Source organism: Rutilus rutilus, assembly GCF_951802725.1.
Source record: "Rutilus rutilus genome assembly, chromosome: 11".
NCBI lineage: Eukaryota > Metazoa > Chordata > Actinopteri > Cypriniformes > Leuciscidae > Rutilus > Rutilus rutilus.
In genome coordinates, this window is record NC_140216.1 from 8,845,482 (window position 1) to 8,867,419 (window position 21,938).

General features: G+C 41.4%; 1 protein-coding gene across 5 annotated transcripts in view; it reads right to left on the reverse strand.

Annotated features, from left to right (window-relative positions):
- The window catches only part of runx1t1 (RUNX1 partner transcriptional co-repressor 1), a 56,999-nt gene extending 37,114 nt beyond the window's left edge, over nt 1-19,885 (reverse strand). Inside the window, exons 1-2 of one of the 5 annotated variants that reach the window (XM_084423596.1) lie at nt 19,431-19,866; nt 5,868-5,950 (exon numbers count right to left, since the gene is read on the reverse strand). In XM_084423596.1, coding sequence (XP_084279722.1) covers nt 5,868-5,874 — 7 coding nt within the window. In that variant the 5' untranslated portion in view covers nt 5,875-5,950; nt 19,431-19,866. Of the gene's footprint in view, nt 1-689; nt 1,004-5,867; nt 5,951-12,430; nt 12,634-19,430 lie in introns of those variants that run through there. The other 4 variants (XM_084423594.1, XM_084423593.1, XM_084423597.1 and 1 more) reach the window with 4 other exon arrangements.
- Nucleotides 19,886-21,938: the final 2,053 nt, after the last annotated feature.

The window sequence follows — 21,938 nt, forward strand, 5'->3', positions numbered from 1 at the left end:
GGCCAGTTGATGTACAGTACTGTCAGGCCATTGCTGTATTGGTTCTACATCTTACACTGTATTTGAGATTTCATTTGTTGGGAACAAAAACGTTTGAATTTCAGTGATAAATGATATTGCAAATTGTGCTGATTTAAATCAGTGACCAAGGTGAAGTTAAGGCTAGCATAGAGAATGACTTTAAGATAGTCTTGGAAGCCTTCTAAAAAGCACAAAATGTGTGATTTTTTTAAAATAAATATGATAATTTTATGGGATTGGCCAATTAAAAACATTATGCACCGAAAACGTAATATTTAATGTAAATAAAAAGTGTATTTGAAAAAAAAAAAAGTATTATTGAGCCATGTATTATTCCCCCTATTATATTTATTGTTTACCAACATTCCCTTGCACAAGCAGACATAAAATTAATCTAAGCTAATCAAAAAAGGCATCAACTGCATGTAGAAAAAAAACTCTTTCTCAAAAAACCTGATCAATAAATGCATTAGTTTTAGCAAAAAAATATAAAGAACAGCGTCAAATTAATAAGGTTGTTTCTTCCACATGCATTCAAAAAGGCAATAACAGCAGCAGAAGTTGCCTTAAATAGGCTAATTCTATATTTTACAAAATATTTACATTCAAAAATGCACATGCACAATTTCCCACCGACAGTCAAAACAAGCAAAGCTTCCCAATCTCACCTGGCATCATAGATGATGGAGACAATCTTCTCAAATAATCCAGGGTATTTTTTTCTATTTCTACCAGGTTCCCTGTAACCAAAGTCTCTTTGCGTCTTTCTGTGCTCTGCGAGGGGCACGGGGGTTGGCACAGGACCCCAAGGCCGGTACACCAGGTCCAAACGGGAGAGTGGAGCAGCCTGTCCTCCTGCTTTCAGAGCCTTAGAGGGACAGATGGAGACCTGCCTCTCGTTCTGCTCTGCTTCCAGGGATGCCCTGCACTAACAAGGGCACGTGTGGCCGCTGGGGCCTCGCGCTATCCTGCACACGCTTGCTCCCTGAGCCCGCAGACTGAGACAATGACAGCTAGAGCGCACGCAAATGCGAGCACACACGCTCCCCGCCTCCTCCGCTGACCCCTCCCAACTGATGTGCGGCAGCCACACAAAACACAGCACGCGTATGAGAAGAGGGGTGGAGGCAGAGGGTTTAGATAGATAGATAGATAGATAGTAGATAGATAATAGGTAGTAGATAGATAGTAGATAGATAGATAGATATACAAAAGTAAGACAGAAAGATAGATTTGTGCAGTGAATCTGCCCTCTCATATGCTCTGAATTAAGTGCAGTCTTGCAAAAACAACCCTCTTCTGGTCAACTGGCCAATCTGAGTTCATTCACATCTGCTTCTGCTTAACCAGATTCACTTCATACTTTACTACTACATTCATAATCAGAAGAAAAATATAGATCTGAGGTGAACAGCGTGTTTGCTCATGTTTATGAAGTCCAGATAATCAGATTCACTTATCAACCTTCTGATTCATCCGTCTAAAAATGTACTGTGTTGATGCTTAAATGCTTTAGATCCATCCAAAATACCAGCAAACTACCTGCATCAATCAGCCCCATCCACCTTTCTTTTCTTTTTTTGCAAGCAGTGGCAGGAACAACCTCATTAGAACCAAGAAAAATCAATTTGGAGAGTCCAAACAAAGGCATGCATCTGCCTCTACTGCTGTGTTTTAAGTCTCTAGAGTGGCGCTCTTCCCCCTCTCCCCCCGCCCCTCGCACACGTTCTTTTTCTGCTCTCTTTCTCAGATTTGCCGTTTCTCTCTCTCCCCTCCCAGACTGCCATCACTGCATGTGATTAACATATGTCTGGGCTTTCAGCCCCTGTCAGCTTGAAGGCATTTCTCCCAGCCGCCTTAAACAGCAGATGAGCTCCATGTGGAGGAAACACTCAGAGGAGAGAGAGAGAGAGAGAGAGAGAGAGAGAGAGAGAGAGAGAGAGAGAGAGAGACTGATTTGTTCTTCTTGCACGTTTAGTGGCGGATCTACTCTTTTTGCACCTCCAACCTGTCTCTCCACTGTGGGGGTTGGACAGAATGTGACTTTGAGATAAACAGCACCGGCGAAGAAACATTTCAATCCCAATAGCAGTGAGATTTGCCACCCCAACTGTCTCAGAGTTGGGTAATAATACAGTATGGATAATTGTACCTTAAATGTTCAATCACCAGCAAAAACAGAGAATTACTTTTCTGAAAATTCTTACTGGCATAGCGTCAAACAATGTTTTTTTTTGTTTTAATTGCCAGCGGTTGCATTCACTTGTAAATGACGAACATTACCAAATCTCCAACAATGCCAGAATTCCTCATTTGCTTTATCCTGCAGCTATAAAGTAAAATGCAGTGCAGTTATCATAAAAGTCATAAAAGGCAAATTGTGCAACAAGGTATAAGAAGGAATTACACTGCTATACTGACAGAAACGCATTCAAACTTTGTGATTGATGCCTACAGCAGCTCTTTCAGAAAATGCAAACATAATCGAACAATTCTAGGATGATCACTTGTCATGAGGTAAAAAACAATACTTTGCTGCATTTATATCCTGCAATGAGGTGTGTGAGAAAATGTCCTTTCAACTTCCTTTTTGTCAGCACTTACACACCTTCATGTCCACTCAGCACAAAGCCAGATTCATCAATTCCCCTAGCCTCTGAACGAGTACATTTCTCAAAATTCGCTACATCTATGATTTTATTGAGAGGCAACATAGCAAACTAAATATTCAGGCTTTTCTGTGGGTCCCTTCCGTCCCCTCCCTCCCCTTAAACCAATTTGACAGCCCTTTCAGAGCCGGTAGGAAGAGAATATATTTCCAGCCCAGCTTTAAGAGTTGGCTGCATTAACAGACTGAAAGAGCAGGAACGAGACAATGCGAAATGAGGAAACTGTGAGCTGAAGGGATTCCACTTCTTTCGCGTTCCAAGGACCAATAGCGCCAGTTTTTTTGTGACTGGCTTAAGAGCTTCTTAAAAAGCCAGTGAGCATACAGATACCTCTACAGCAGGGTCCCAACTGGGAAAGCGGGAAGGAGTTGCGCACATGCAGTGTTCCCACACGCTCAGACCCTTGACCTGTGCTGCAGGCCAGGTTACATAGGGGGAACATGTTTTTAGTGGTCTGCTGATGCTGAAAAAAGATGCCCAAATAAGCGCTGTTTTTTTTTTTATAGTCTACTTCTCGACTTAACCCAAAGGACTTTATCTTCCACACAGCTGGAAGTCATTAGAGCTCTCTTATGATCTGCTCATACGCAGGGTGGCTGAGCTGGAGAGGTTGCAATGAGACAGAAAAAGAAAAAGCAGAGGAAGGGAGGAACTGTGGAAAGAAAGACGATCATTAGATCAGCCAGTATGATTGTTGTCTCTCAGAGGAAACCCCAAAGGGCACGACCGAGGGTACGAATCAGAGTGTAAATGTTTGTCAGCCACAACAGACAGCAGAAACCACATGAAGGGCTCCTTGCAGAAGCAAAACACTGGATACAAGAAGCAAACACAGCAAAAAAGAATAGGAATGCTTGCGTTTCATCTCATGCGGATCTGCTACAAATATGAAGACCCAGACAGGTTGGAAATGCCTCTGTTGGTCTAGTGCTGTCAATTCACACTTATTTTAATATAAAGCCACAGATAAATTGTCTACATAATGCAGGGAATATTATTATGAATGGATGACCCATGTTATGCAGCAATCCCAATAACCCTCTCCTTTCCTGTCAACCTAAACAGCACTATATGATAAAGGCAAAAAGCAATAAACAAAACATTAACAGTGATACTTTGTTTTCTAGTGATGCCCTGAGATTTCGGCAACCAAAATATTTGGTTGAAATTAGGGCTGCACGATTTGGGGAAAATGTCATATTGCGATGATTGAGGTCAATATTGCGATTGCGATATGCGATATAATAAACAAATGGTTTCATGAGTCAACTTGCTTGGTTCTCAAGGAAAATAAATGCACACACAGATTAGTGATAATCTGCCTAAAGAAAAAAGTTATTTAGTCAAGAGCAGTGAGTGTTTTTCTCTGTTCCCTTTGTTCTTTGATTAACTTTAGCGACAGATATAATTAGTGGCTACTGTACTGTCCCTTTAAGACCAGCCGCTGCTGTCAGAGACGCGGATCTCACACGCGCCTCATTCTCTCACGAGTCACAACTCTTCACGTTCATCATAAGACTGCTCATATGTTATGAAGATACTCGACAAAAAGACATTTTGGCATAATTGTGTGTGTTATTGTTCGTTCAAGCTCGAAAGAGAACTGTATTCTGTCATGCTGTTTTGTGCGCACGCACGATATTAGCGCGAGTCTTTCTGTGTGTCACAGTCGGGACATTCACAGGCAGCGCGTTCATTTTGGCATACATGTGTGGTGTTCGTTCTACCGCGAAAGAGAACTTGATACTGGCGCGCGTCTATCTGTGGGTCGTGTGTGTGTGTGTGTGTCAGGAGGACATTCACTGACAGCGCGTTATTTTTTGTCTTATCAGGCATTAATGGTTTAAAAGCATTTGCATGAATAAGAGCGGGATCATGTAACACTAGCCAAAGGATGCCAAAAATTAACAGATGCTGCGTTAATTGCATTAACAGCGCTAATTAGTTTATTTAATATAAAATCGCAGCATTTTGTGTCATATAATCGCGTAGGCTTGACATCGCGATTGCGATTGCGATACGATTAATCGTGCAGCACTAGTTGAAATACATTTGGTGAACCAGTGACGTTTCATAAGAACTTCTCTGATGATGGGTTTTGCACACAACGTGGATAAGCTACAACAGGTACACACTTTCCTGTAACCAAAAATGATGATAGAGTAGCAATGAAGAACCGCAGACATTTGCCAAAGAACTTTACTATAACTTTCAATTTAGCACCTGAGAAAACAACACCCAGAACAGCATACAGAGTTCAATTACCCAGTAACCCTAATTTAATTACCAAAACTTTATTTTTAGTTTATTTTTTCAGCTAAATGGAAACTTTATTTTCAGTTTCGTAAATAAATTATTTCTGTGCATCACTACTGGTTTCTGTATGTATCTTGTGTGAATGAAGGCACCATAGCTTTCTTAGCCACTTTAGTGTTGAGGGTCTGCATGAGAAAAATAAGAGAAAAAGCCAAAGCAAGCATGTGTGTGTGTGTGTGTTTGTGTGTGCGTGTCCAGTCCTGAGCCATCTGTCCGTTCTGCTGTCCCTAAGTCCCAGAGCAAGCTGTGGCAGAGGGCCGGGGCCAGATCTGTGTTCCACAGCTATTCATGATTTTCCCACTCCACCTTTTCAGCATGACTGTGGCACACAGTGCACGCCAATCAAGTTGAACAACTGTCACCAGGTCCAAAGAGACCCTCCCTCCTCGCCCCCAGTGACGGCAGAATAATCCCGCTCTCCAGTCTTTATAATGTGTGTAAGTATCATCTGAATGTGGGGCTCACACTAGAAAGCGAAACAGGCAGTTGTGCTGATTCATGAAAAGCATGTCGTCAGTAACAAATCAGCCCCCTCATTCAGACCCGAGCCAGACTCTGCTCTCTGCCCAGTTATAGACACTTGCACCGTTTGACAGCTGAGTCGCTCTTTCTCATTGCGGAAAACAGACCATGTTTCATTAGGCGATGAATTACAATTCTTTTGTCTGTATAATAACAGAGAAAGGGACGTGAAGGTAGAGATGCCTATGTGGCTCATCCTTTAGTGTTTACACACTAGGTGGTGCTATTAATACATACTTCAAAAATTACATTTTCACACATACACGCACACCAACACATACAGTGTGACAGATTCATTGTGTCTGGTTCTGCATTTAGGTAACAAACAGAAACACCTACGTCTCATTTCTAAATCCTGATCACGAGCCGTTCGTTTTTCAGAGGCGAGTCCAGATGCGCACTGACAGATTCACCAGCAAATGCTGAAGAGAAAAAAAAAAAAAAAAGAAGAGGTTTCTGCTTTAGAACGTTTTTGTCAACTTTTTCAAAAGTGAGGATACCAGCTGTCCCAGCTTATGTTTAGATTATGTAATGCAAACATATTGTGGAAAGAGGATAGAAACAGCACAATGCAGCCTCTTCTCAGTTCTGATTTTACTTTCAGTATCCTCATGAGTGACTAACACAAAAAGAGAGAGAGCAAAACAAAACAAGAGGAATCTGTCAGTGGGACCGGAGCTGCCTGAGCGAGAGATCGAGCCCTACAGGAACCAGTCATTCCTGGCCCAGCCCTTTTCCACACAATGGCCTTTAGAATGGAAGGAACCATGGGCCCGGCAGAGATAGCCCACTGTCAGGAACCAGGACGGACAGGGCCCGCCCGGCCTTCCCGGGCAGGATGTCGCTGCTGCGGGACTGCGCGGCCCCGATATCCTACGTTCACACATTCTTCCCCCACCGGCAGGCCGGGATGTTTTGCTCCTCAGGTAATTAGAGTCGGAAGCCCTGAGGGCAGGCGAGCTCATGGCCTGACCTCCACTGTCCTGGTCGAAAGGTTGGTCCCGCTATCAGGCTTCCGCAAGCCACGGCTGGGGCATCAACAAGCTGCCGCTATCCGCCGCACTCTTGCCCTTCTTGAGGAACACCCAGCAGGCAAATGAATGCGTACACAGAAAACTACACAGATTTCCACAAAAATCGAATGCTCGTCATTCAGTAAGTCCTTTGTTCTTAGAGACTGTTCACCCAAAAGTGAAACTTGTTATAATTTCTTCACCCCCTTGTCTTTCTGTCTTCTAAACAATACTAAGTCCCTCGAAAAGGGGCTGAGGTATGGTTTTCATATATGCCCACACTCTATACTCACAGATTATGATAAAAACACTCTCCAGCATCCTCATGAAATATTCACTAGCCCTAGCGGAGGTGAGAACAGATAGAGCTGTGTTTCTGTGGCACACTGACCCCGGGTGTCCCGGGCAGACCCCGAGCATCCCTCTGGTCAGCACTGCTCTACTTCAGCACACCTCCGACCACATAGTACCGCCAGCAGCCCGCTGCAGTTGCCATGACAACGGGCACTGCAGATATGTTGTGAGGTGAGCAGCCTGTCAACTTGCAGAGGGGCTTTTGTGTGTGTAGTACATGCTAAATAAAGTCACCGCCACTACTACAAAGAGGGAAAAAAAAGAGAAAGAAACAGATACAGAGGACATAAAAAGAGAAACTCATTGCTATTATTAAAATATATGGTGATCAGCGCAGCCGTGGATGAGTTATGCTCGACCTCGCTTGAATCAAAACAGTATCATGTCACAACCGTAAAACTAAATCAGTCCTCTGGCATATGTGTGCTATTAACATCACTTGTCCATTGCTCAGAAAGCCTCTTAGCTACTAAATCAAACCCACAGATGGCATGAAGTCTGAGACGGGAGAGGAAAAGCATTGAAGGAAAGAGGGGGCTAAACAACTGCTACACTCGGTTCAGGGTTTACATTCCTCTATCAGCCAAGAAAAGCCAGGGACATAACGGCCTCACCACCTGAAAAAAGAAATGCGAATAATTTGTGTTGTTAAAAAAAGAAAAAAAAATGTTTTTTCTCGTTCCCAAAGAACATCAGCAATTTACGGTGTTTTTTTTCTTATTGTTATATTTCCTACCAAATCTACCAACAGCCATATATATGGATAAAGGATATTTTGTCCTTTTAAATATTATTACCGATGTAAACAAATTTTGTGTATATCTTATTTGTTATGATTAAATTACATTTATCTTTATCACAATGAAAAAGATATCAATATCTCTCTGGACACAATTTTTGTTTTAATTTTATTTATACTTATTTAAATTTTAAAATGTAATCAACATTAGCTACAGACAAAGTCTGAAATGAGCGGCATGCACAGAGGCAGACGTCTTTGAAAAAGTAAGATCTGCGAGAATGAGGACAGGAGTTAATCGAACTCTATAGCCTCCAGCTACATGCTTCTACTACAAATGCAACATTTCTACCACAAATGTTCAGTCCTACTGAAATATTGTGCACTGGTTTGCACCATCACGCTAATAAAAAATACATGAATCTGTAAAGTTATGTTGCTCTGTATAATAAGTTACCCATTACATTACAGCCTGCATTATCCATGAACGAGGCGATCTGATTATAACATTATTCCACAGCCCATCATAAATAAAGCTAGTGATTATTGGCGAACAAGCACAGCTTGCAAGAGTGAATCAAATCTGCACGTTAAAACATGATACTATGTGAGGCTTCTGGATGTGCCGCTGTACAGACCATCTCCTCCCGTTTCATTCCTCCCTCACTTCTTCCTGCTTCTATAGTTTGTGGCATCTGGCACAGTGACTCTACGTCTGTTCAATCGCTCTGAGCTCCACTCTCAATCTTCCCTCTCTCTCTGGTCTCTTACAGGGTTGCCTGATCTCCTCCTCCCTCTGGTTTCCTCTGCCACGTCCAGACTGGTCCTGCTCGGTGCTGATATAGTCCTGGCCCGCAGCCCTTCCCATCAGTCTCCAGCCTGTGGCATCTTTGAACACAGGAAGGCCCCACCCTGACAAATGCCTGTGAAAACTTTATTCAATCCAGTCCTTCTTTCTTTATCTTTGCCGTTCCTTGTGTCCTACGGCCCCCTGTCTTTCCCATCCGTTTTGCTCTGTGCCGTCCGATTCCGTCAGATCAATGCCTCGCTCTCGCTGTATCCAATAATCATGTAGATCTGGACTTCTAGTCCGCTCTGAATCCGTTTTACTGTCCACTCTTCATCGACTCTCTGCGTTACCCATAATCCACTCTTTGGCTTAACTCCATTTTCATCTCATCATGTCTGATAGCATATTCCCAGAGGCCCTCTGGTTGTGTTAGAGGAGAGAAAAAAATCACTTTTCTTTTCATGCTTCCAAATAACCCGCCACCCTCCCTTCACGATCGACACCCACCTCCGTCACCCCCTTCCCCCCTCCCAGAATGTGGATAAATAATTGAAAACAAGTGCAGGGATTTGCCAGACTGTAAGCTTCCTTTCATATGTTAATTACTCACAAACAGTTGTTTTGAATAAAGGCATTCTCCTCTCTCTCCTCCTCTTCGGGCTCCAAATCCTGCGTAAAGAAAAACGTGGTGCCAATCGCAGATAAATCCAACTTTCTGTTTATAGCATTAATCCATCTTGTGCACACACACATACATACGCACACACACACACACACACATCCAGGCGCCTCCAGCGCTCAGCTGATGCAAGAGGCCTTTTAAGAGAATCGTGTTTGGCGCGGAGCGACAGGGAGCACCAGACGGGAGCCAAAAGTGAGATCTGAATAAGCATGCTGTGAGTGTGCACGCTCTCTAATCAGCCGCCGACTTTTCCGTTTACACTGTCATTAAAAGCAATAGCCTGAGGCCGTGCATGACAAATCATCTCTTTGGCAATATGTGCTCGGGGAGGCTGCGTCCAGAAGGACCCCCTTGTCAGTGACGAGCGCTGTATTCCACGCTTCCATGCTGTGCACAATGATGGTGGCGAATCACCCCAGGATATATCTGTGTATCGGATTAAAAATAGGAACGGATCACAATGGTCGATTAGTTGTCTAAGAACTGACTAGATGATTTGGGAGGTAATCTTTTTCTATTCGTTATTTTAGCAGTCGTACTGTACTTTCATTTGCATGCTGCGCTTTAATTGTTTGATAAACTGTGCTTTAAACTGTTTGCACTGTATGTTCAATCGGGTCAAGTGAACCTAAAACCGGCCTAATTGTAAAGTCCTTTTTAAAGGGATAGATCACCCCCCAAAAAATTTAATCCTATCATTAATTACTCACACTCATGTCCTTCCAAACCTGTATGACTTTGTTCTCTGGAACACAAAAAAAATATTTAGAATTTGTCAATATAAAAATTACATGAAAAACGTAAACTTACAAAAGTCAAATATTTAAATATAAAAAATATCTATAAAAAAAAATGACAAAAGCACATAAAACGAACACATATAAAATGAATAAAACCAAAATGAAAACTGAAAATCGTAATAAATACTGTAACAATGTCATATAAATAACATGTTACATATTTTATTCCAAAATAATAAAGTCGTAGAGGTTTGAAATTACATGAGGGTAAATGATGGCCGTATCTAAAAATTTTGGGTGAACCATCTCTTTAACACCAATTACTCAACTAGTCATTCGGACAATCCTCCGACAAGTCAACTTAAAAATATATCGTTTTGCACATCGCTAACAAAAATACTGCAGGGGTAGCTGTAGCTATACAAGGGTGAGCATTCAGACCGTAACCTGGCCAACGCAAAATTTAGATGTGATTAGGTCTCTGGAGGACGAAAATGTTCGGAATTAAGTGTCTCAGGGTGAATGAAACCATGACAAGCTCCTAATCCCTCTATTGAGATGGCACGCTACACTGCGCACAACTCCAACACAATCTAACCATCAATGTGGCTCCAACCACACATAATGCTGTGCCATATCGTACGCACAAACCCCCTTCATATGAGTGTAGCAGCATCTCCCATATGGTGCCGGGAGGAGGAGGAGGAGGGGCTGGAGGGAGACGTTGAGAGAGACAGAAAGAAAGAACAGTTAAAATTTGCAAACATAAAATTACAGCTGCACCATTAGATTTGATCCCAGTGCAGCTGTGAAATATTATGTGGACAATTTAATACTGCCAAAGAGGAAATAGCAGATTAAGATCATATCTTTGCATCGCTGCCAAAGTGTGCGCTTGTTTCTGAGCCCATGCTTCGGAGGAGGGGATAGGTTCGTAACAGACGCATCTCCTTTCACGTCTCTCTCGCTTTCTCTGTTGGTAAGGTATGCAGGGAGGTGCAGACAGGGCTGTGCTTAAGAGGGATGAGCCATTCACGTTTCACTCAGGCAGCCCTAAATGCCCTGCGAGCCAGTAATTTGTCCAGTCACCGGGGGAACATTAAAACCAGACCAAAATAATTCTTTACAGTTATGGAAAAAGTGAAGAGAAGAAGAAAAACAGTCACATGCACACATCTTTCCCCTGAAAAGTTATTACATTTTGTCAATGGTATGGAGTAATGGCAATCATATGTGGAGCTGAACTCAGAGCGGTAGTCAAGGCTAGGCTAATCGCGCTAGCAGGACTGGGAACCCTTGACACATAACGGATACTTGTTACTGAAGTATAGCTCACAAAACCAGATGTTGATAAAGACACATTAAGACAGATGGGAGAACAATTACTGGCACACACAACTGTCCTGAAACAACTTAAAACATTTCTGACCTTATAAGGCAAGATGGATTTATAAGCTCTGCCATTTTATTGCTCCATGAGACCCCTTCCAGTTCGGAAAGGGGTCTCGATTTTGCCATAGCCGCGCCATTCGCCGCACTTTGAGGCTATTTAAAACACTGGCGCTGAAGTGTATTTTGAAAGGAATAAATCAGAGAGAGACCACAGCGCAATGAAATACCACATAGTGCCATTCCAATCCATACGTACCCCTTTATATTCTTGGATACGTTGTTCAGAAACTTTTCATCCAAACTGAAAAAATATCAAAATATCACCACTTCATCGGGACTCGTGCACACTCGTGCAATTACAAGTCTTAAAGTCAACATAAAATGGCATATGCAAGATATGTGGAGTGCAGAATATCAAACAAGAAACCTCAAAAACATTTGAGTGGGACTCAAACAATGCCTAAATTGCTATTTACCTACTGGTTAACATAATTCAATAACCCGCATGGCCTTGGTGATGTCAGTAGGAAAGCAACATTGTCCCAGAGGCAGTCCAAGTTTTTACTTTTTGATGAAAGATTATTACTTTAGTTTGAAATAACATGCACTAATGAGTAACAATAAAACCAGGAATATTCATAAAAATTAATTAACATTTTCATACTGTAAAACCAAATGCATCATAATAGTCAATAAAATTGTCCACCCAAATAAAAATGATCAGTTATTAGATGAAATTAGAGATGTTTAATATATCAGTCGATATTGGATATTGGATTGTGCATGTTCATTAACATCTATCTTCATCTAATTTTCAGTTAAAAGTTAATCTTTAAAAATAATTATTATTTAAAGTATTCGTTAACCAATCTCAAAATTAATATAAATGTGTTATACTGTACATTATAATGTTGTGATTGATTTTACTTTTTAGTGCATTACTTTTCATTTATGTAGACATAATAATACAGAATTCTAATATAAGCCATAGCATGAAAATAATTGTCAGGAATTGGTGCATCCTGAATACAAACTTGCAGGCAGAATCTCGTGTCCTTAGAGGCTGTGCCACACACACACAATCTGCACAACTGTAGTGGCACGAGCCATGGATCACTGCTCTCCTCTCCCGACCCCCTCAGCTCAGACCCTATTGATCCATAATGAACCGCATGAACACTAAATCATTTACCTGGACTCGATCTGCTTTGATAATCTTCTTCAATATCTTATTTCGGAGGAGTTTGAAATGTGACCGACATGTTCGAGGTCTGCGGCAGCCGAGACCAGTGCCCATCTGTGGGTTCATTCTGTGGTCATGTGCGTGCAGAGGAGCCGTGTTGCTAATGGCGGAAGTTCTGAGTGACCAGGAATGGCTCCTGGCAGGATGAATTCCTTCCCAGCTGTTTAAAAAAAACACACACTCACATCCATACGGCCATAAACAGGATCTGAGACAAGGTTCATTCTCATTTCACAGCTTCTAAGAAGTCTGTATACAAGATTCCTATCAGAGGAACCTCGTTTGTCAGGAAACTTGGTACGGTCTTAGCTGCCATAGTTCAGCATGGAAAAATGCATTATGTTTAAAAAAGCGATTGAGTAATAAATGCATTATTGTCTTGTTCTTCAGTGTTTCGAATAGTGCTATATTTTGTCTTTTGTGTTAAACGGCTCCTTTAGACTCTTTCCAATGGCGATGATGGTAACATGGGGAGATAATGTCAAGTAATTCAGTCTAATTCTCTATTTGTTCTGCAGCTCCAAACACTTTTAATGTGCAAGGGGTGCCCCCTCCATTCATGGATAACAAAAGCTTAGATGCAACGACGTTTAACAAAATGACTCTTTTATGTGAAGCCGCATTGAAAACGAAGAGGTTCATCCACCCGGGCCCATGCTCCTCTTTACCTGCTCCCCCCATGGGTCTGTCTTCCTCTACTTCTACACTTCAGCCCCGTCTTATGAATCACCTCTTCTAGAAATAATTGACACAGAGCGTTTATCTCGAAGGCACCTGCTGATCGTTCAACTACAACACAATCTTCTAGTGTGCTACACCACAGAGCTTTTGTCCCACCACAGTGTCTGTGACACTAACTGCCAACAACAGGAAGCCCAAACTATAGCATCAATACAATTCGGACTAATTCAGAGACCACAACACACACACACACACACACACACACACACAAAAACAAATGCTTTTTAAAAGTCTGTATACTAAAGCTATTGAATACCAGGTGTTATTTTCTCTAGTCGTGTAAGAATCTATAGACGTTATAATGAATGCACACCATATGGCATTGTGTGCTTTGGAAAATCACTGCATTACACAATTGCATACTACATTATTTTTCATTTATTCAGACCATACGAGCGTTGAGTACAATTCTACCGATCCATCTTGTTCTCGTCGTCTTTCTGCTCGCTTGCTCTCTCCTTTTCTCGGGAGCTCTAATTGACTGAGCGTGTCAATATGTGTAGTGAACACACAGGGGTCTACTGTCTCTGCCTATTGATCCATAGCTCTTGAAGGAGTTGAGCCTCTAGGCTCAAAACAAATCTTAATTACACTCCTCTTTACTGGGCCACAGAGGCTGCACTGGAGTGGGTGCCCTTTTCATAAATACATATCAGAATCCATAAATCAAAATTAATGGGCGTGAGCGGCCCATGAATCATACATTAGTGACTGAACAGATACAGCTGACAGATTCCCACTCTGATCCCATAAATTTCAGGAAAAAGGTAGTCCTTAATGCATCTGCGCTTCATGTAAACCGAGAATGCAGTAATAGCTGTAAGTAGGGCTGGGTATAGATACAGATTTCCAAAATTCAATTGGCTTTGGTTTGATTCAAATTTCGATTTGATTCCGATTCATTTGGGTGTATTTCAGACATAACGTATTTCTTTACAACAGCCCAGATGGTGGCTCATCTGATTTAGTCAGAATGATCTGTTTTATAATGTTAGTATTTCTGTTTTGTGTCATGTGGAAAGCAAAATCTCGAATCTTATCTTTTGATTTGCATCAAGAAAACTAATCCAATAAGGTGAAGTGCCACTCATTTCTTAAGTAATTAAAGGTACACTGGAATCGATCAAATGAAAACATTTTTGCTTCTGGGTGGTGTCAATCTAAGATGACTCCTGTATCGGCCATAAAAAAAAAGAAAAAAAAAAAGCATTATCACATGGTTAATTAATATATAAATATTTCAAGCAAAATTACTATATTATGTTGTGACATGAAATGACAGTATGCAGGATTTTGGTCATACCGCCCAACTGTAAACAAAGCAAAAGGATAACTGAAAAGGATGTCTATTTGGCAGTTTGTCACTGACAAACACCCTTTTTTATAGAAGAGCTTTATAGACTTTCTGCAAGAGCCGAGTCCATCCCTTAGCAATTGTTACCTCATAAAAAGAAGTAAACCCTAATGAAGCCATTACACAGTCCATATTCTCCATCAATCATGCATTTACACTGATATGCCAAAGCGTAATGTTGGTCATGTGCCATTCTCACCTTCTCCTTGGCAAAAAGCAGCCCTTGAATCCACAGACAAAACCCAATTACAGATAACAATGTGCTAATCTCTGTTCCCAGGGAGCAGAGAGTCGGTCTGGAGAGAGATAGCGATGCCGCAAGGCTGAAACGCAGGCCAGATACAGCCTCTGTATGACAGACCCTGTTTTTTTTTGTCTCCTTCACTCCTTCCTGCTAAAGTCATGCTCCTTTCGATCACCCCCCTCCCCCTCCTCCTCCTCCTCCTCCCAACCCCCTTCGACACTCACACATACACACACATCCTGACACCTTCACCACCCTGAATCTTTTACCCTTTTACAGCTAATCTTTAAATGTAAATTCTATGACGGGAAAATAGAGGAGGCACGAGCTAACAGGTTACATCTTCACTCCTGCACTGCTATCGTCTTCTGCATCGCTGAAAAGCACCTATTCAATAAGATTACCTTCTGGCAGAGTGCACGGCGACACACCGCGGCTTTGTATTCATTAAACACACATCCCCGGCTTATCTGAAATATAAAGGGGCTTGTCAGGATGGCACATTGTGTGTGTGTCTAAGGGGAAGGCAATGTGCATTAGGGCGATTACAATATCAGCCTGGTCCAGATGGAGGCAGGAAAATAAACAGAGGGGGAGAGAGAGCGCGAGAGAGAGACAGAGACAGAAGACAGAGAGGTAGTTTAGTGTGCGCGTGACTGCGTTTGTGTGTGTGACTGTGAGTGAGTGCGGCTGATAGATGTGAGTGAAAGAGTATGTGTTGGAATAAGAGAGGAAGGAGATATAATAAAAGAGAAGTTAATTGGCAAGTGAATCTTGGATTAACAGAAAGAGAGAGTAAATGAGAGAGGAAGACAGATAGTGAGCAAGGCTTGGGCAGCCTGGACACCTGTCAGCTGGAGCTGGGGTTTGTTTAGTTAACCCTGGTGTGGAACACAAAGACGGCTCAGGTTCAGATCGACCCCACTGCAAGTTCAGATCCAACTTTATAGGAATCCTTCAGTTGTTTTAAGACACCACAAAAGTATTTAGTTCTGCTATATATTCATTTCAAGGATTGAATAATTCCCTGATCAGAAACATGTGTTAATTATATATATATAATTTAATATCTATTACATTTGTACAAATGAATATCTAATATCTAGGACGAAATTGTTTTGTAAAAAAGCCCCATGTAAATTCTTACACACCCCCCTTGACTTTATATTGCCTCGCTATATTGTACACTCCAGCCCTACGATACAATAAAAACCAATCATCCTCTTCTCTCACATTATGCTTTCATGTTTTATGAAATCCAATAACCACACGCTAAATTCCTCTCATTGAAAAATTTGTAGCCATTATGCCCCCTATCGATCCGAAGCATGGATTCTGGGAGATGGCAGCCGCCTCAATCATTCATGGCCTGCTCTCCACAGAGACTCACATCGAGTCAAATCTACAGCCCTCGCAAATAAGGGGTCTTTCTCCCCCTGACAAATCCCAACATCTCGCGTCGCTTATTTACTGCGCAAGATTGAGTGTGTCAGCAAGTCCAACAGTAGCCCTCAATGAATATAAAGAGCCTCATACATGATATAGCTCAATGGAAAGAGATGCGAGTTGAAATACCGCTAATGCATTTTGGGAATGTTTCCCTTAAGAGCTGAAACATTAAGAGCGCATATAATGCACTCGGGCTGATGTCGTGTAACTGAACTTGCTCGGTTTTCTTCTCTTTTGTTATTACAATTTTTATTCATCCAGAGAAATTATATGGGCTGTCAGATTAGGCTTTTTTTTGGACACATACGGTTGCTCGCTGAAAAATTTACAGTGTGTTTCTGTATCCTTATGCACAAAGAGCATGTTTTTGATTTAAACGTGCATGAAAGAGAAATTGTGAAGCAACGAGACATGCTGTGTATTTGTGCAAGTGTCTGGTGAGAATGTCTGCCGGTTTATGTATGGGGTTAATGACATCACTAATGAAATGAGTCACTGCAATGATAACACGCTCGGCTTTCAGCCAGAACGTCTGCTGTTCGTCATTTAAAATACATAGTAAGCACTTAACTACAAATGTTTTTTACGCTGCTGTGTTTAAGGTAAATGAGAAGCACATTTATCAGTGGAGGAACATTAACGTAAAAAAAAATATATTTTGCATTGTATGGTTAATTAATTTCTAGTGATGCATCATGCATATTTATAGATAATTAATTCAGAATATATTTATTAAATAAAATATAAGCTTGAACCAATACGAGTAAACATCTCCCAGACATATTCGAAAATAATGGATGAGTATTTCCATATCTCTCTCTCTCTCACACACAGCTGTGCGTGTTGGTGTGGGCAGCCGAGTCATCTCTTCATTATGCTGTGGCAGTGTCTGGTTTCATGCGTTTGACCCGTGTGAGGCCAGTGGGAGTGGAGGAGAGGGAACAGGTGTGAGGCAGGCAGGCTGGTGGCTGTGCAGATGGCCTCAGCCAGAGGATGTTGCTGCCTGCAAATGCTGGCTTCAAACACACACACACACACACACTGCTTATCGCTAACCGAACCCTAACCTCCAGCCACCATAGACCATGTTTGCCTTTAATCAAGGTACGTTCACTATACCTGCACTGTCCCTTGGGCTATAGTTCGAATCTCGTGTTGAGAGGGCAATGACATTAATGAGGGGATGACCAAATCATAGTTATATAGCCTCCATTTGACCAGCATAGCCTCCATTTTCTGAATCATACATAAAATCAATAAAAAATAACATATCTTCAAGAAACCAGTAGAGATACCTTTAAGAAAATAAAATGTAAATCTACTTGAGATGGACAATCTATGATGAGAATGTGTACAAGACAACTGATTGTTTAACAAATTGCATAAATCTCTGACATGAGCAAGACGAGCTATGAGAACGAGCATCTTTCGTTAAAGAACAGGGTCTCCAAAGTCCCTATAGATTTTTGTGTGTGTGTGTGTGTGTGTGTGTGTGTGTGTGTGTGCCTTAAATACACAAGGACTGCCCCTGAGAGCAATGGAAAAATGTACCATTTAATTTTCATTTTAACCACCCAGCCTTAAACTTCAGAAACTCAACTTTTCAGTCAAGAGAGGGCTTAAGCGCTGAGAGTGGACTATTCACATCATGATGGATTTGAGAAGATGAGCTTGACAATTGTGACGGGAGAAGCTTTAAAAAAGCTGGCTCAAGTCACAATTGATAAGCGCATTGTGATGTCACAGTTGTCAATACAGCTTTTCAATCAAACTGTGACATCACAATTGTCAGACTCATCTTGTCAAGTCACAATTGTCAATGGATCTGTACAATAAATTTGATATCACAATTGTTAAAGACATTTACTTATAGCTCAACCTTAATCTGATGTGATATCACTCTTGTCAGATGCATTTTAATCCATGGCCACATCACAACTGTAAATGGATCTTCTCAAATTATATCAATATCGTTAAAGACATCTTCTCAATTGTTATGTCACAATTAAACACAGCTTCTTAATCCAAAGTGATATCCTTATTGTCAAACGCGTCTTCTCACACTTGGTTTATCAACATTTTTAAATCCATTGTGGTGTCACAATTTTCTGCCTGTCTCACACCAGATGTTTAGCCTTCCTGTGTTTGTAATCAAACATTTGATTTGATCAAATTTGCAGCGCGTGACTGAGAATCTCGCGGACTGGCCAGCAACAATCCTCAAGCTTATTAGAGACCGTGTTTATAGACGGAGGTGATATTGCATTCGGCCAACAGATGACATGCTGATCGACAGTTAATGTTTAACTGGTTGACTTCATTATTATGGATGGTATTAAATGTGTGTAATAAAAACATTCTTATGAAAAAGAAAATGACGCATAATACATCTAAAAGCTGCATTAAAAGATGCATAAAGACCTACAGTGTTGTGTTGGGTTTGTAAGGCCATAAACTCTAAGATAATGAATTTACTGAGCACGTGAGATTGTAGACTATATTATTAATATAGTATTACAATCTACAGCGACAAATAAATACACAATATGTTCCTTTAGTTCAATTCACATTATTTTGTAAAGCGCTTTTCAAAACAGGCAACATATCGTTATAAAGCAGCTTTACATAAAATGCATGTGTCTACATTACAAATAGTTACGGGAAAAGCATACACAATAATATCTCAAAACGATAAATTTTATTAGCCTATGATATAAAATCCAAATGAAATTAATACGCGTAACATGAGAGAAACGCGCTGTATGAGCGTTGTTTATTTGTTGTTTACGAATAGAGTTAAACGCTATCAAACACTGTTAAACGTCAATTTTATTGAGATTTAGCCTACAGCGGTGAACAATTACTGTTGTAAGTGACCATTTAACTTTTTATGGGGAAATATGACAAACTGCATATCAGTATATTGTTGGTGTTGGTGATATACCCTTTACGTTGTGAATAATATTAAATTAAGCAATGTGGGCAAAACGAAACGAGTTATAACAATATTCTGCGAAAGAAAAATAAAGTGTTTGTCATTTACCCAAAACGCACAATAAAACATTCTAATAAAATTAATAAACGTGGCTAAAGTGCACACAGACTAGTATATTCATCTGAGATCACGAGAGAAACAAGATGAGGATAACTGCACGACTTACACTGAAAAGACGTAGAAATTCCCACCATGCGTAACGGCGATGTGAGAGAAAAAATTAATTTCCTGTCCTCGACTCCGGTCGATATATTAGTGATGTTTGTCAGTCATAAACGTGTACTTCCCAAGACGAAGAAGAAAATGTGTCCGTCAAACTCCAGTGCACAGCTCTAGAACCGCTCCAGTGTGCTGAAGGGCAGCTGAGCTCGAGGCTCGGATGAAGCTCAACCTGACAAGCGGATGATGCTGTGTGTGTGTGTCTCGGGCTCAACTCATTTAGTGCGGCGTTTTCCTTCAACTGTCCGAGTACATGAACACGAAACACGCGAAAACGTTTGATCCTGGTGTGCGACAAGAGTCAGAAATACTTCGAGAACAGCGAAGTAGTGATGAAAACGGCTTGTTCCGAAGAGCCTCTAACGCCCACCCGGCTGCTAGGAGAAGCTGTGGTACTTTGCCTCTAGTCGGCGAGCTTCGGCGGGAAACCCAGGTGCAGAGTGGGCGGGGCTTTCTCTGGCGGTGGGCGTGGCCTAACACAACAGGCATGGATATAAAATGTTTACAGGTTTATGGGATAAACAGCATATAGAGTGGGCCTTATGAGATTATGAGAAAAGGATGGGATAATAATGGATAAGGCTTGTTGTGGTCTCTGTCGCACAGCTTGCTGTAACTTTAAGCAAACACTTGCCTAGGGCCTGTTTACACCTGGTATGAACATCTTATAGGACAGCAGTAAATACTAGTAGGCTACAGAAGCCATTTCCACTTTTGAGTTTTTTATTTGTATTTATTATGACAAAATTTAAACAAAGAAATAAAATCACACTGTGATATATTAAGATGCAATTGTGAGATATAAAGAGGAATATAAAAATAAATAACTTATTTTACTCTGGTGGAAACTAGCTTCCAAAACAGAGTCATACGTGAAACGTGATATCAGACATAGGCTACTATAAAGCCCATAGTATACTTTATATGCATACAATGTTATGCAGATTTTGTCATCAGCACAGTACACACCTGAATTTTCTAACCAAGCGTAACAGTCTGTTACAAAACAAAGACATTTATCATTCATAACTTTTGGAGAGAAATAGCGCATAGACTGACAAAAGCACGCTAACAGTACTTGTAAAAAAAGAATACTAGGTATACTTTGGGCTTAAATAATAAATGTTCTTCAGGACAGGTACTCTCGCATGACAAATCAAAATGAAAGGAGACATGAAAACACATTGTAAACACCAATGTTTCTCAGCTGTCCACTTGTGATCGGATCAACCGAGAATACCGAGATCTTACCAGGTGTAAACAGGGACATGGATATCCCCAACATCCCCTACAAGCCAAAAAAAAAAGATAGACTTGTAGTCAATCCATATGAGTTTTTCAATGACCCCTTCTTCAACTTTTACATTTGGTCCCCCCTCAATCTGGAATATTTGGTTACATCCTTGGGCAAACACTTCCCCGACCATCTGGACTTCATCTCGGCCCGCCGAGCCAGGAAAAGCAGAAGCGCCGTTTACAGCCCGATGATAACAGCCTCTTTCACACAGACGCCGTTCATGAAGTTAATGCATCGCAGGCTCTCTCTCTCTCAAACCTTGCTTTTAACCCCAACCCGACCCATACGCTGTATGCTTCAAGTGAGATATGTATATTCTAGAGGGGCTTATTTTGCAACAAGGTTCTGCAACAAGATTATGAAATCATTCAGGCAGCTTTACCATTAACTTGGCCACAGCCCAAAATGTGATGTCTTGTACTCATGTTAACAATGTTTTCCTCTTGATTCAGTCGCTCAATTGAGGATTTATTCATCTAATGGCAAGAATGAGCTTAATTCTGGCAATTTATTTCCTCATTTGAGTAGTTACGGTTTCTCAGAGATGATGAAAAGTCTGGAATTCTGACAAGGCTTCTCTCACCGGAGTTTGTGATGTGCAGGTTTGAGCCTTTGTTCCTCTCAGACAAAGACAACTCAGTGAGATGCCTCTCAATTTGGGAGCCCGCGAGCCGTCGGCTGAATGAAACACGCTTGTGTCAGATCAGCACAAACAGACCCGACCCTCTGTTATCACAAGGACTCAATCCGATCTTTTTTGTGCACAGCGTGCGTTAGAGAAAAGCTTCTTGTGGCAATCACAGGGCAACATCTTGACACCGGAGGCAAAAGGGATGGTGGTTTAGGAAACCTGCAGGGGCACGAGCGGGTGTCGTGTCCACTGATAACAGAACAAGAGACCAGGAAACACACAGTACTGTTTTTGCCACTGGGGTTCCTGAAAGTTAGCCGCCCTAGGCGACGGGCCGCACACACACAGGATACCTCGCCTCTGCTGAGGGAAAAACATGCTGGGTCTGACACACACAAACGGCCACACAGACATCCTGCATTTCCCCACCTACCGGTCAGCCACCTGTGGCATGCATGCAAGCACGCTGAATCAAGCCACTGTCTGGGAACTCTAAAACAAAAGTAAAAAAAAAAAAGATGCTAATG